This window comes from Pyrus communis, chromosome 8 (genome assembly GCF_041283825.1).
Source record: "Pyrus communis isolate YQ-2024b chromosome 8, ASM4128382v1, whole genome shotgun sequence".
In the NCBI taxonomy this organism is placed as follows: Eukaryota; Viridiplantae; Streptophyta; class Magnoliopsida; order Rosales; family Rosaceae; genus Pyrus; species Pyrus communis.
In genome coordinates, this window is record NC_142572.1 from 20,325,616 (window position 1) to 20,338,977 (window position 13,362).

The window sequence follows — 13,362 nt, forward strand, 5'->3', positions numbered from 1 at the left end:
TCGCTCTCTCTCCCTTGCGTTGTCGATAAACCCAGAAGAAAAGGAGGAACAAACCCTGCCGTTTCATGGCGAGTTAAGACAATCAACCGCCATTATCACCATCTCCACCTCGCCACGAGTTCGAAGATTCCATTTTTGTTGGAAGACTCGAAGCCAAGTCCCGGACGCCTCCGACATGATCGCGAGTTTCTCGCCGCTTGAAGCGTCGGTAAGACCTCCAACCGTCACCAATAACTTTACCTCGTTAATTAGGACTATATTCATGTAATAATCACGGGTTTTGGCGTTGATTCAACGCAGATTCGAACAAGGGTTTTCCCCGATTTCCGCCCATATCGGAGCCGGATCCCGGCTATCCAGCCGTCCATAGTAGCCCAAATCTGTTGTTTGACATCTCCGGTACAAATTTAGTGCATTGGTTGTGAGCTTTGGTTGAAAATGGAGTTAAATCGAAGCTGCAAAAATTCAAAATTCCTTGAATTTGCCGGCGTTTTTTCTCCAGAAACCAGACTTTTAGGCGGCTCGGACCGGTTCACCGGAACATAACGGCTCAGCCAGACCGGCGGTTGACGGTTCATTTCGGTCCGACCCGGTTCGTCCGGTCCGACCGGTCCGACCCGGTCCGATTCGGTTCGACCCGGTTCGTCGGTCCGATCCGGTTCGACCCGGTTCATTCGGCCCGACCCGGTTTGGTCGCCGGACCTCCCGGTTCGTTCGGTTCGACCCGCCCTTCGACCCAGTTCGGCTGCTCAGAAAGGTTCGTACGGTTCGAACACTTATTTGATTAAAATCATATTTCAGAAGCACAGAAATCGAACCCCAACGGGCGCGCGCTGTCTCTCTCTCTCTCTCTCTCTCTCTCTCTCTCAAATGAAGATAAATCACTATCTGCCTCTCTATTTTCTTCAACTCTGAATCTGTCTCTGTGATACCCGTTGGAAAACCTAATCCAACTGTCGTGCTTTGTTGACAAGTATTGCAGCACAGTTGTGTTATTTAAAACAACATATACGACTAAGAAAAATATTAGTTATGTGTGTTTACAAAACAGGGGATTAATGTGTCAAAAAACAAAATGTTTTTAAAAAATATTATTTTTCGTTAACTCACACTTTTATGTTTTGTATCATCTCAAGACTGAGTAGTGGTAGCAGTGATCATTTAGTTATATCTTCAAGCATGTTATGGCTATGTTATCCATTTAAGTGTTTATTTTTAACACGTCTCGGTTTGTGCACCTACTTGATACCGGGGTTGGGTGTTTATTTTTTAGAAAATTACGTCCTTAAACTCTTAAAAATTGTCAATTTCATCCCTATCATTAAGCTTGAAACTATTCTATCTAAACTTTTTGTCAATCTATGACACACCTGACCGAAATCAAGGCGTGCGCCCGGGCCGGAATGCGACAATGACCTACATGAATAAAAAATAGAATAAAATATCTTCAAATCTAATAATAAAGAAGACATTTGCAGCTTTTCAGAGTCTAAGGACTTAATTTTCTGAATCAAATAATTTAGGAAACCAATTTCCACTCGTGTATAATTGAGGGGCTAAATCTACAGTTCACCCAAAGCAGAATTTAATTTAGATCACCATGTAAACTGCTCGCACAAATGAAAGTGTTAAAATTATAGATTGTATGGTAATTCATCGAGTCACTTAAACAAGTACTACAAACTGAGTTTCTATTGCCAACAAAACTTAGTAATATCATTCAGAACACAGAAGAATCACATTATCCATGCTTAAGCCATACGCCATCGGCCAGTAAACAGCAACAAATTCTCATCCTGCTTCTGCAAGTTGCCGTTCATCCTTATCTTGAGATTGACCGCCATTCAAACTGAACTTTGATGTCAATAACGAAGAATGCCACCACCCGAATACTCAACCTCCTGAAATTTGGAGGCAAAAAAGAAGTTATAAAGAGCTTTAAGGTAGAAACCAGCTAGGAAAAGCCGCTATGAATGATATCCATAACACTAATGACCTTACAGACAAATGAAGTGCACGAGTTAATTACCGATTGAAAAGAAAATAACATTACCACGTCGACATGTATGTAATGTACAATAAACAGAATTTTGCATCTAACTGTAATGTGAAGTGTACTATAGTGTTTCATATGATATGAAATACAAAATCTCATCATTTCAATTTCCGTCATTTTTAAATTCCTTCGTAATCTTAAATTTCTTCATCCAAACATAGTGTAATAGATCCAACTATCCTCTTTAACTACCTCCACTTTGCACGAGTAAACTTCCATTCGAACTTTTCCAGTACCCTAAACCCAATCCTCTTTAACTACCTCCACCAAGGTGCTATGTTAACTGATTCAGAAGTGGAGGGAGAGTTCTCCACCACAAGGAACTGTTTTGTAAATCAACTTCATTATCAGAAACAAAGTTGGATGAAGCAGTGTAAGCCAACAATGGTTCCATGATTCCGACTGCTAAGGACAGAAAAAGTGGTTCTGACATTTCTAGAACAAATGAGATGCTTGAAAGTAATATAAGAAAAAACCACATGCCGAATGAAATTAAATCGCCTTAGCAGGAAGATTTTCACCTGAGCAGGGGGTAAGGAAGAAACCCAATCAGATGCATGCGTAGGAAGCAACCCCAAAGTGTTAAGCTGCCAAGAAAAATCAAAATTTAAGAAACTGGATTCTTTGAAGATTAACTGTTGGGGATAAATCAATTAAAGGAGAACAAATATAGTTCACCTTCCAAACACCCAGTGCTAAACCCCCCAAATTAAGGGCAATGAAGAGCAACTTTGGGGCAATAAGATCTACTTTGCCGTCCTTGTAGGGCTCAAAAACTGCATAACCACATTAAAAGGAAGCATCAAGCAACTGACAAGGAAATAGAGTGTAAGCATGAATTAACAGATAAACACGTAAAGTATGTCACGAAAAAAATTTGCTTGGAAATGTGAACATGGTGTGAAGTCATAGGAAAAATGCATTGGACAGCATGATTCATGCCAAACAAGACCATTTTTACAAATTGGTTTGGTAAATTTTGTGCAAGTAAATGAACACTATGTTGACTGCCCAAATGCCATGTCTGATGGTTATAGGAAACCATTCATACGATTATACAGCGACATAGACAAGCAAGTAGAGAATATTTCAAGTTCTTTATTGCTTTCAATTGTTATTCCACACATATAGAGTTACAGATTGGCTAACAGTATTACAGTCATCTTACCCTTCCCTACACCCTGTAAGGCGCTTATGGGCTGCCAAAGAGCGGAAAACGTAATTCCAATGCTAAACAAATGCACCGTGCTCCCAGCCATCCACATCATGAAACCCATCATCATCAAATTCTTGAATGGGGCCTGTGCAACTTCCCAAGCTTTCTGCTCAAACACAAAGACACCATGAGATCACATAAACCCAAATAATCGAATCTCACCACAATCCCATCGATATTAACACCGGTCAAGAGAATTCGGCAGAAAACAGCTAAAATTGTAATCCATCAGCAACTTGAATCATGCCCAATTTGCGATCAAGTGATTATTATCAAGTTAATAGGTAAAGGAACAATCTTTTGCCCATCAAACTGTCTGAAATCCAAAGTCTAAAAAACCCTAAATCGAATTGCTGAGATAAATTCGAATTTAGGGAGGGGAATCAGTACCTGAGCTTTCCAAGTAGATTCAGCATCCTTCTTCTGGCGACTCACAGTCGAATCATCCTACAGAAAAACAAAAACCCCAAATCCAATTAATTGGGAACAAACCCAACCCCAAATTCCCAATCCAAATCGAACGAAGAAGCAAGAGAGAGAAGGGGGTAAAAAAACCTGTTCGAGGGAGGCGCGAGAGAAGCCAGGAGGGTCGGGGAAGTCGCGGGAAGAAGGGGAAGTTGAGTTGTCAGTCAAGTCAACGGCCCATCTCCGACCTGCTCCCATCACTCCCTTTCCCTTCTCCATCGTCGCCGTCGTCGTCTTCTTCTTAGACGCAGTTGCAGCAGTAGAGTCGCAGCGCCGCTCTTCGATTTGATCCGACTAATATGTATGAGTCTGCGCTCTCAATTCTCAATTCTCAATGTGTCGGGTCGCCAATCGATTAAAAGGTAAGGTTGGAGGTGGATTCAAACTTCGATCGATGTCATGTGTCAGCTTTGTGACTCTGTAATTTCCAGGGAAAATAAACTATTTTGTTTAATTTAAAAGTTAGGCCCCATTAATTAGGTCAAAATTTCACCACTAAAACTAAAGATTTTAAGTTCGAATTGCATTAATAGCGTGTATTATTATGATAGACACAATTCATCATAAACGAGCTTACTGTTCCAAGTTCATTCCAAAAAAAACAAAAAAAACAAAAAAAATTATGATAATGCACTTATTAAGTGGAAGTGGTTTTATCTTTTTATAAACACGTTGACGTATTATAACAAAAGCATTTTTAGAATAAACGATTAAGCAGAAGTTCTGTCTATAGAAACGTTCTCAAACATGTTGTCTTACAAACCCTATGAAGTGTTATGTAGTAATCTAATAACTCAGACGAAAAAAAATCATAAGCTTTTCTGCCAAATATTGTCAAAAAAAAAAAAAAAAATTATTTCTTGAAAGCGTTTTTAGAAAACATGCTAAATGGGCTTTTTTCATTCCAAACTTGCAAGAAGTTAACAAAAAATGAACTACCAAACTTTGTGAAAATCTCTGAAATTTGTTTATCAAGCTTCAGTGATGGCTTCATCATTGGTGCAGATGAAACTTGATTTAGCAATTTCTTGGTTAACAGAAACAAATTAGAAAATGAAAATCCACCAAAAAATAAGAGAGAGGGAGAGAGAGAGAGAGAGAGAGAGAGAGAGATTCATACAAGTTTGTTGTATACAATGTAAGGGGCAGCTGATATTACCTGCATATATGTACATATGTAATAGACATATTCATTCTACATACAAACTACAACTCCACTGAGATTTCTATGCATCACTATTGCAACTCTTGCTTGCTCGAGAACTTGTCCGAAAGGTTTGCCATCACGAATCCTGCAAAAACCTGAGTTCATAGAAACGCAGTTAGCGTACTGCTTACTGTCACGAAAAACTGGCTATGCAGCTAGGAGCTCCGTCACAACACTACTTAATAGGCTTCCCCAACCAACGTGAGGTTAGATGTTAGAAGGCGGAAGTTCAAGCCTCATGTCGCAATATGAATATAACATGATGTTAAAAAGTTGAATGTATGCATACAGTAGCGCAACGTACCTGAATGCAACCAAGAATGTAGACTGCAGAAAAATGGCGGCCGTGAATCACCATGTCAGCTACCATTGCGAGTGGAATTGTCAAGGACATGCCCAGCGTTGCAACTAATGGAGATGTCCAAACCACGGAAAGAGCCCTGTCAAAGTTTCATTTGGCGTTAAAAGCAGTGGGCATCAGCATCTTGTTGGTAGACGAAAAACAGAAGCAGGAAGTATAGGTAAGTAGAGAGTACATTTGGCCACCACACAACAGACTCGAACCAACCTCTTATAAATTTGTCTCTGAAAAGGCAGTCGTGCTGCTTTTGTAAAGATTAGAAAAATATTTTTTTTTTACATGAACATAAATCAGTGTGTCATCGTTACATGTCCTTGTGGTGCCCAATTGACCCCCAATGTATGTGAAAGCAGTTTTACATACCAAAAATAATCCGAAAGAACACTCCCGACAAAGCCATTTATCAGCACAGCTTCGGCAATAGATTTTGAATGTGGAAACTCAAATGAAGGTTCAATCCCGATGGCATTGAGTGGCCACACTGCATGAGAAAACATTGCTATGAGCGACGCAACTCAAAAGGGAACAAAATGATATACCCGAGGGAATGTGCTATCTTTTCATTATGAGACCTCTCCATTACAAACGACGAAAAGACTTTAACATGTATGTTCACTTTTCTTCCCGAACTATCATCAAAGAGCATTGTGTGCAATCAAGCCAATAGTATTCTTGTGCAAAAGTCATAACCAACAGTAAATGGTTTGAGGTATAGTCCAACTCATATTCTCTTTTTTGCAACCAATGTCTAGCTATCATGTTTTGCCTAAAATCCATGACTGTATGCAAATATAATATAATTTAACCTCAGGAATTTGGAAGATGAAGACGATAAATAGATCATGGAATAATTATTCTACTCACCGAGCCACCACAGACCAAGCAGAGCGAAGAGACCAATGTATCCGAAAAGCTTCTGCACATCAGCCTTATCTCCCTTCTCTTCTGATCCAGCAAATTTCTTGAGTAACACTGCATGAATAAGACAGCAACTTTAATAATCATAAATCCAAAAATAACTTAACTGTCTCTCAGATATATCAGTTGATCTTGATGACTTATTTGTAAAAGAGTTCAATTAACACCGGATTCCTGAAACGTAATGTCACCTGTAAACAATCCATACGACGCAGCTGAGAGAAGACCAAAAATATGTCCCATTATAGCGTGCCTTCTAATCCTTTACGCAACAAAGAACAAGACACGGTGAAACGATGGTAAAACGTGAATAAAAAGTAATTCCTACTGGCTGAGCCACTGGAGAAACGACTAGAAACTTACTCAGAGATGCCCAGCAGTTCATCAGGGGCCCAAGTTTTTCCAACCGTGGTCATGACAACACCAGCCATGCTGACAAAAACAGCAACCATCTTTGTAACAGTTATGGAATCCTGACGAAGAAGAGCTCCAAAGAAAAGTGTAAAGAGCCCCGACGTAGAAGTTAGGACAGTTGTACTTGCAACACTGGTATTTGCCAGTGCAGAGTTTGACAGATACTGCACTAGAACAAAGATATATCAATATGCCATTTAGAACTTTTTTCAAAGCATAAAACGAATGAAACTTTAACGAAAAACTCCTGATACTGTTCACTTTAACGAAAAACCACATTTTTACTTTAAAAAGTCAATCCTAATACTATTCACTTACAACACCTTTTTGTCATTTTCGTTAAAACTCAAAGTTTTCAAGCCCTTTTCATTAGTTTTCCTTAAAACGAATCCATGCATAAACGAACCAAGACCTCAATGCGGATTTCTGTTTTTTTTTTTTTTTTCAATGCAATTACTCGCTCAATTTAAAATGTGATAAGAAGTCCAAAAGGTTGATGTGAATAACAGGAGTGCCAAAATGACTCATGTTACCTCTGTGATAAACCACACTGGAGTAAGAATTAAGCCAAACTTTGCAACTTCCCATGGACTAATTTGACAACTCCGTTCAAGCAAGCGCGGCTCATCTTCTTTGCTCTTATCCGTTAAAGCTCGCCCTTCTTCTGTATTACTAAGATCTTTGTCAGTAATTAGGCAGCTTCTAACATCTGTTTCTGGACTGTGGGGCATTTCATTTATTCTAAGAGGAATACCAAGCCCTCCAGAAGTTCCCGCGATAATGCCATTGTAAAAGTTCTTAACCAAATTTGGGTGCAGCAAGTTGTAGATCCAATCTTTCAATGCCGATATGGGTAGATAGACCGCCATCAGAGACACACCGAGGTACGTGAGCGAAAACGGCTGTTTGTACTCACAGAAAATTCTCTGCATTAAAAAACACTACAAGTTTAAATTCTCAAATAATCTCAAACCATAGCAACAGAATAACACATCCTTCAAATATCTGGTTAAATGAGAGAATACTAAGATAGTGTAACTAAGTATCCATTTAAAAAAAGAGAAAGGACAGGAAGATGTCACTGTAGCGATATATCAATTCAATCAGTCAATCACACACTGCAACTTGGGAGAGTCATAGCGCGTATGCGTGATTGACTCAAGATATCATACCGTCACAGTGGCATCTCATGTGTCACCAAAGAAATACAGAAATGGAATAGTGAGGACTAGCAATGATGTTCAAGTATGTAAAGTTCTTTCCTTTCCCTAGCGACGTTGTAAACTACACGGAGAGGGGATTCATACTCGGTTGCAAGAAAAACAAACAAACAATCAAACTTGAAAAAAAAATAAAAAAAGGGGGCTTGGATGAACACAAACCTGAGTAACCTCTGCAGAAGCGACCCAGATGAACACAACTGTGCCAATCAACCCCAAACCGGCGTTGTACTTCCAACCCATGATCAAAATCTCCACCAAAAACCCAAGAATTTGCAAATTCGACCCAAAATTATGAACCGGGTTTAATCTCAAATTCGGCTAAAAATCAACATCTTCTGGAAAGCTCCACAAGCAGCAGGACAATCCAATATCATGAACCAAATATCGATTCTTTGGGTAATTACGTTACGATGGAAGTTTGAAATCGTGGGAAACGAGAAAGATTATTACTTTTTTTTTTTTTTTTTTTTTTTTAATCTTTTTGTGGCGGCAATGAAAGTGGATTTTGCACTGAAGTGTTCAGGTTTGTTGCTGAGCGATGAGGGTGTCAGCAATGACTTCATGAGCGTGACAGGTGGTGCCTTATCAACCAAACTCCTTCAAGGTGGCAATTTGTTCAAATGCATGGAGTGCACATATGAATATATGATAGTTTTGTCCGTGATTACTTTTCAAATAATGTTTAACTACTCAAAGATGATTATAAATTTTTTTTTAAAACCAATTCGGTCTTAATTATAAATTTTTGTGTTTATGAACATAATCGTTCATATTATGAATCATTTTGTAAAAATCATCTTTACAAAAAAAAAAAAAAAAACAAACAAAAAAAACTAATATCGTGTGGTCAATCTATTGTATCAATTACATAGATGATTCATAATGCTTTTACTAATTTCGTTCATCTGCTTTTGTACAATTCGATAGCTGAACGACCTTAGTTTGAATTAATTTTTTTGAAGAGGCGCTCTTTATGGAGTGACTTATAATATGACGATCCTAATTAATTTATGAATCAACAGCAAACAATTTTGAGTAGGAACTCCTACTCATCATTTGAGTAGCTAGCTATCGTTCTACTTTTAATGTTTTAAGTGTGCTAACTTCATAGAAAGTGTCTCTCACATTATCACAGAATAAGACAAAGAGAATCATGATTTTAAACATGTGAAATGTTGTCTTTTTAAGATTTGTGATAGATATAAAATGTAACGATTCACATAAAATGTCCTGCGAGAAAGATTGTATGTATGTATAAACAAATACAGCATCATTAAGCAAATTGGAGCATATATAGACCAAATCATGTAATCCAACATGTTCAAGTTTAACTAGCTCTCCTTTCCTTTCCTTTTCTTTTTCTTAAGATCTCCTTTTCTTTTTTGTTAATTGATACATTTGATGGGGTGGAGGAATTGAATTCATGACATTGGGGTGCATGGGTGGTGTGTTTAAGCGAGTCCTTTGTAATTCTCTTCTGATTTTGTTTTGGTCGCGTCTTGACGTCGTTCATGTCTACACAGAGGCAACATCCTCCGGCCTCGGCAGCCGTCGGCTCCTTCTTGATCTTCCACTTGCTGGGATGCTCTTTCTTGCGCCATTGAAGCTATGAAAAGCCATGGAGGATGAATAAAAAGACTTGCCGTCCAAGGCAACATCATCTCCTAAATTGTGCATTAAGAGTTCACAATCACGCCGATAGCCTGATACGTTATATTAATATGAAAATTATAACATTATTGTTTTTTTTTTGACATAAACAGCATAACAAGGGAGTGAAATGAGAAGGGGAGGAGCATGGTTTCGATCGATTAGAGGACTGGTAAACAAAATTGGTTGGGGGAAAATAGGGTTATGTTGTACATAATTGCTGTACAAGGCTCCGTTGTCTAACGAGCTCGTGAAGATCATGAACAATCTTGAACACAGAATCAGGCTTTGCCAGCTTCAGTGCATTTTCCGACATCGCCTTTAGCTCATCTGCTTTCGGACCAAACCAATCAGCGACGATCCTTGCTATCTCTTCCGGAGATTTAGAATATTTTCCACACCCGTTGTCAACGACATATGGTACATTCCCAACTTCCTACAGTGGCAAGAAACAGTCATTTACTACGTTTTCCAATGAGGGGATTCCCAAGACATAGCAGCACAATGAAAAGTAAATTATATCACCATTACCTGTCCGGCAATGTAATCGTTCAGAATAATCGGGAGGCCTCTTATCATGGCTTCTGCAATTGTCCCTGGACCAGCCTATTCAAAAGAAGTAGACTAATTGGTTGATAACGAAATATTCAAGACTGTCATGGTTTTTAATTTTTAGGACTGTTGACAAACTTACCTTCGTAATAATGCAATCGCAAGCTCCCATGCATTCCTCCATTTTAGTAACAAACCCCTTCACCTACAATGTCAATCAATTTTAGCTACTAACTTCTGTTTATAAATACTAATGCTGCATTTCCGACTTTCCATTCAGAAGTATAAAACTACCTGGACAGGGATCTTCCAGTCGATCGAAAGCAACTTGTTTGCAAGCTTTTTGTTGCGACCACATATGACAAGGACCTGACCTACAGGCTCCCCAAGATTCTCGTCATATAATGCATTCCCAAGTTCCCGAGCTGTAGCTTCGATAGGACCCATTCCTTCTCCTCCTCCCATTAGCAACACAGCGGGAAGATCCTCCTCCATTCCTAGTTCTCTCCGAAGTTCAGCCTGCAGTGAAATAAATAAAACATGACAAACATTTATTCAAAACCACCGTCTACAATCATGGAATGTGCAATCTGCAACCACTGTGATAAATGCTTTCACCATAACTTATACGGGAGAATATTATCTGTAAATCATCATAATCCATTTGGCAGCTTACAACCACATATTTCAAATTTCCAATCGTTTTAATATCACACCACTTGCTGGTTTCTTGTGGTCGTACAACCAATTACATCAAGGTCAAAAAGTTTAGTTGATCAATAACCAACCTTTGGTCGCACAGGCTTGACAAAGCTAGGCCGCACAGGGAGGCCATAAACCTTGATTTGGGAAGGCTGGAGTCCAGCTTTCAATGCCCTCTTTGCAACCTCATTTGTTGGGCAATAGCATCTCGTTACAAGCTTATGGAACCTGGAAATGAAGACATAAAATATCAAAGTCTGCTTGGAAAAAAGAGGCTATATTTTCGTAATGGAAGCTTTGTGCAAAACTAACCATGTAGGATGACAAGTACTTAAATCCGTGACAACTGTGGTAAAAACTATCTTCTTCAATAGACCCTTTCCCCTCAAGACACGAAGTGGTACATGTTGCATCAGCGGATGCACACTGATAATAATATCCGGCTGGTATTTCATCAGTCCTTTGGCAACCTCCCTGCAAAATGAAACAGAATTAGAGGATATCAACAACGAAGTACTGCTGAAAAACCATCTTTGAACCATAATTTGACGGAACTTATAAAAAAAACTCGTGAATATTAGCCAAATTTGCTCATTTTCTGCGTTTGTAATCCTATCTGGTCTTTTCCTCACAGGGTTTTAAATCTGCCAAAACAGTATTAATTATTTCCTTGAAAATGGCATTTATATCTAAATTTATGAACTTATAGTGCATAAGAGACATGATTAAAAATGTTTTAAATTCCTGAAACCTGTTTTAATCACTAAAACTTATAGTCAACGGCTGCTGCAATAAATAACCATTCGAAATTTGAAAGGCATGTTATGAGTTAATTTAATACATGTGGTCAACTTTTACATGAAGCAAAAGAATGTACAACTACCTTAGCAAAACAGACTAAATGAATTATAAGCAGTAACCTTTAACGAAAAAATTCTTACCGAGCTATAAATGTAGAAGTTGCTGCAAAATTAGATTGATGCACCAGACGCGGAGCAGTTCCATAATATGTCATTTTCCATAACGGCCCATGTTTCACCAAGAAATTATAGCTCCTGGGAAGTTGATTAAATGGCCAAGGCGTATGATCCGACCATAAGTCAGTAACAAACACCTGCGATATGCACTCTTAACCGAAAATATGATCAACAAATATGCACACTCACACGTCCATTTGCTTTCTCCCTCATGTATTCAATTTAACTAATGAAATTGTGTGGGAACAGATAAAAATTTATACTTTTTGAGATCTAATTTCTTACGGCGTCATGTTATTACATTGCTGTAGAACTACCAGTCAACTAACATTACAAATTTTTCATGTAATTGTGATTTCTCTCTACATAAGTCAAACGATCAAATACCAGTTTCGTAACAAAGTTGAAACTTTCTCACTAAATTCAAAATAACTGACCTGATATTCATCACCAAATTCCTCATTAAACGCCGCCTTGATCGCCTCCGCAGAAGCACGGTGGCCGCCGCCGGTGTCACTCATCAAAATCAAAACTTTCTTGGGTCTCTCCACCTTCACACCATTCAACGCAATCCCATTGTCGTTAACTCCGCCTCCATCTTCTACCAACACATTGCTATTGTCCCCAACGCCGTTATCCGACCCATTTCCATTTCCGTCCCCAGACCCGACGCGAACAGAAGCAAACCCAATTGGGAATTTGTCACAGTGGAACCGTATAGCCCGATTAAACTCCGTCACACTCCTCCAAATTCCCAAACCGCCGCGACTGCTCAAGCTCAGTGAAGCTGAAACGCCGACCTTGGCCTTCTTCCCGACGACTGAAGCACCCCCAAAGGCGTCGAAATACATGAAATTGGACAAAAACGAGGAGTGTCCATCAGAACCGGAGCTGCTATGAGGCCCTGAGCTGAAGGCGAACCGACCCAATTGCGAAACGAGGTCGTAGACCGGACTGGGTTCCTGGGTTGCGACTGAAGGGTTATGCATGGTGGGATTTCCGGGTTCGAGAGATTAAAACATGGCGGTCAAATATTGAATTGGGTTTTGAGCAGAACGTCTGGAAAATGAAACGCCAGAAGAGAACAAGGTTAGTAAAAGCTTGGAAGGAAGAGAGAGGGGGAAGGGAATGCGGGGGTTTTGGAAAGAGAGTGAAGTTAACGAAGTGGAAATCTAGACGGAGGTTTTGTGGCCACATAGAGAGGATTTTGGTGTGTACATGTGCGCGCGCGTGACAGGGAGAGAGGAGGAGGAGATTCTTTGGTATATTAGGCACAAAATTGATAAGGGGAAGGGTTGTCTTTTAACTCGACTGGGCTGGGTTTGGTTTGGTTTACCTAAACCCAAGCTGGTCTACAGTCTCTCTAAAGTATTAAAAGAAAACGAATACACTGTCCTGATTAATTGGTTTAATTCACGCCTACTACCAAATCAAATGATTGAGGTGTGATGAGTTCAAATAAAAAAAATCCCCAACAAGGTGTATTGAACCTTTTGCACGAGCTTTTTCGATCTTATAGAATGTTACAATCAATCGTTAATATGCGAAGTTTGGGATGACATGATTGTTTGTTGTTCGACAACTTTAACAAGTCACTCAAATCTCTGCTCATTGCCCTGTG

At 39.2% G+C, this 13,362-nt stretch overlaps 3 protein-coding genes and 1 long non-coding RNA gene across 4 annotated transcripts; 1 reads left to right on the plus strand and 3 right to left on the minus strand.

Moving 5' to 3' along the window:
* Positions 1-2: 2 nt before the first annotated feature.
* On the plus strand, positions 3-1,221 carry LOC148695302 (uncharacterized). The gene is made up of 2 exons (XR_015965477.1): positions 3-208; positions 301-1,221. It is a non-coding gene; the product is annotated as an uncharacterized LOC148695302 (long non-coding RNA).
* A 399-nt stretch (positions 1,222-1,620) lies between these two features.
* Positions 1,621-4,364, minus strand: LOC137717757 (uncharacterized). Its single transcript, XM_068457222.2, has 6 exons — positions 3,828-4,364; positions 3,663-3,719; positions 3,225-3,378; positions 2,735-2,832; positions 2,578-2,643; positions 1,621-1,901 (listed from the first exon to the last, which is right to left on the minus strand). The coding sequence occupies exons 1-6, from the start codon at positions 3,954-3,956 to the stop codon at positions 1,863-1,865; spliced, it is 543 nt and encodes a 180-aa protein (XP_068313323.1). The 5' UTR covers positions 3,957-4,364; the 3' UTR covers positions 1,621-1,862.
* A 496-nt stretch (positions 4,365-4,860) lies between these two features.
* LOC137717756 (thiamine-repressible mitochondrial transport protein THI74) lies at positions 4,861-8,415 on the minus strand. The gene is made up of 8 exons (XM_088698819.1): positions 8,020-8,415; positions 7,171-7,563; positions 6,587-6,801; positions 6,415-6,485; positions 6,170-6,277; positions 5,669-5,786; positions 5,249-5,384; positions 4,861-5,039 (listed from the first exon to the last, which is right to left on the minus strand). Exons 1-8 carry the CDS (start codon positions 8,098-8,100, stop codon positions 4,974-4,976), a joined length of 1,188 nt encoding a protein of 395 aa, XP_088554945.1. The 5' UTR covers positions 8,101-8,415; the 3' UTR covers positions 4,861-4,973.
* A 1,128-nt stretch (positions 8,416-9,543) lies between these two features.
* Positions 9,544-13,007, minus strand: LOC137717499 (putative monogalactosyldiacylglycerol synthase, chloroplastic). The gene is made up of 8 exons (XM_068456884.2): positions 12,179-13,007; positions 11,706-11,878; positions 11,077-11,238; positions 10,851-10,992; positions 10,357-10,581; positions 10,205-10,267; positions 10,042-10,116; positions 9,544-9,946 (listed from the first exon to the last, which is right to left on the minus strand). Exons 1-8 carry the CDS (start codon positions 12,728-12,730, stop codon positions 9,713-9,715), a joined length of 1,626 nt encoding a protein of 541 aa, XP_068312985.2. The 5' UTR covers positions 12,731-13,007; the 3' UTR covers positions 9,544-9,712.
* Between the last annotated feature and the right edge of the window lie 355 nt (positions 13,008-13,362).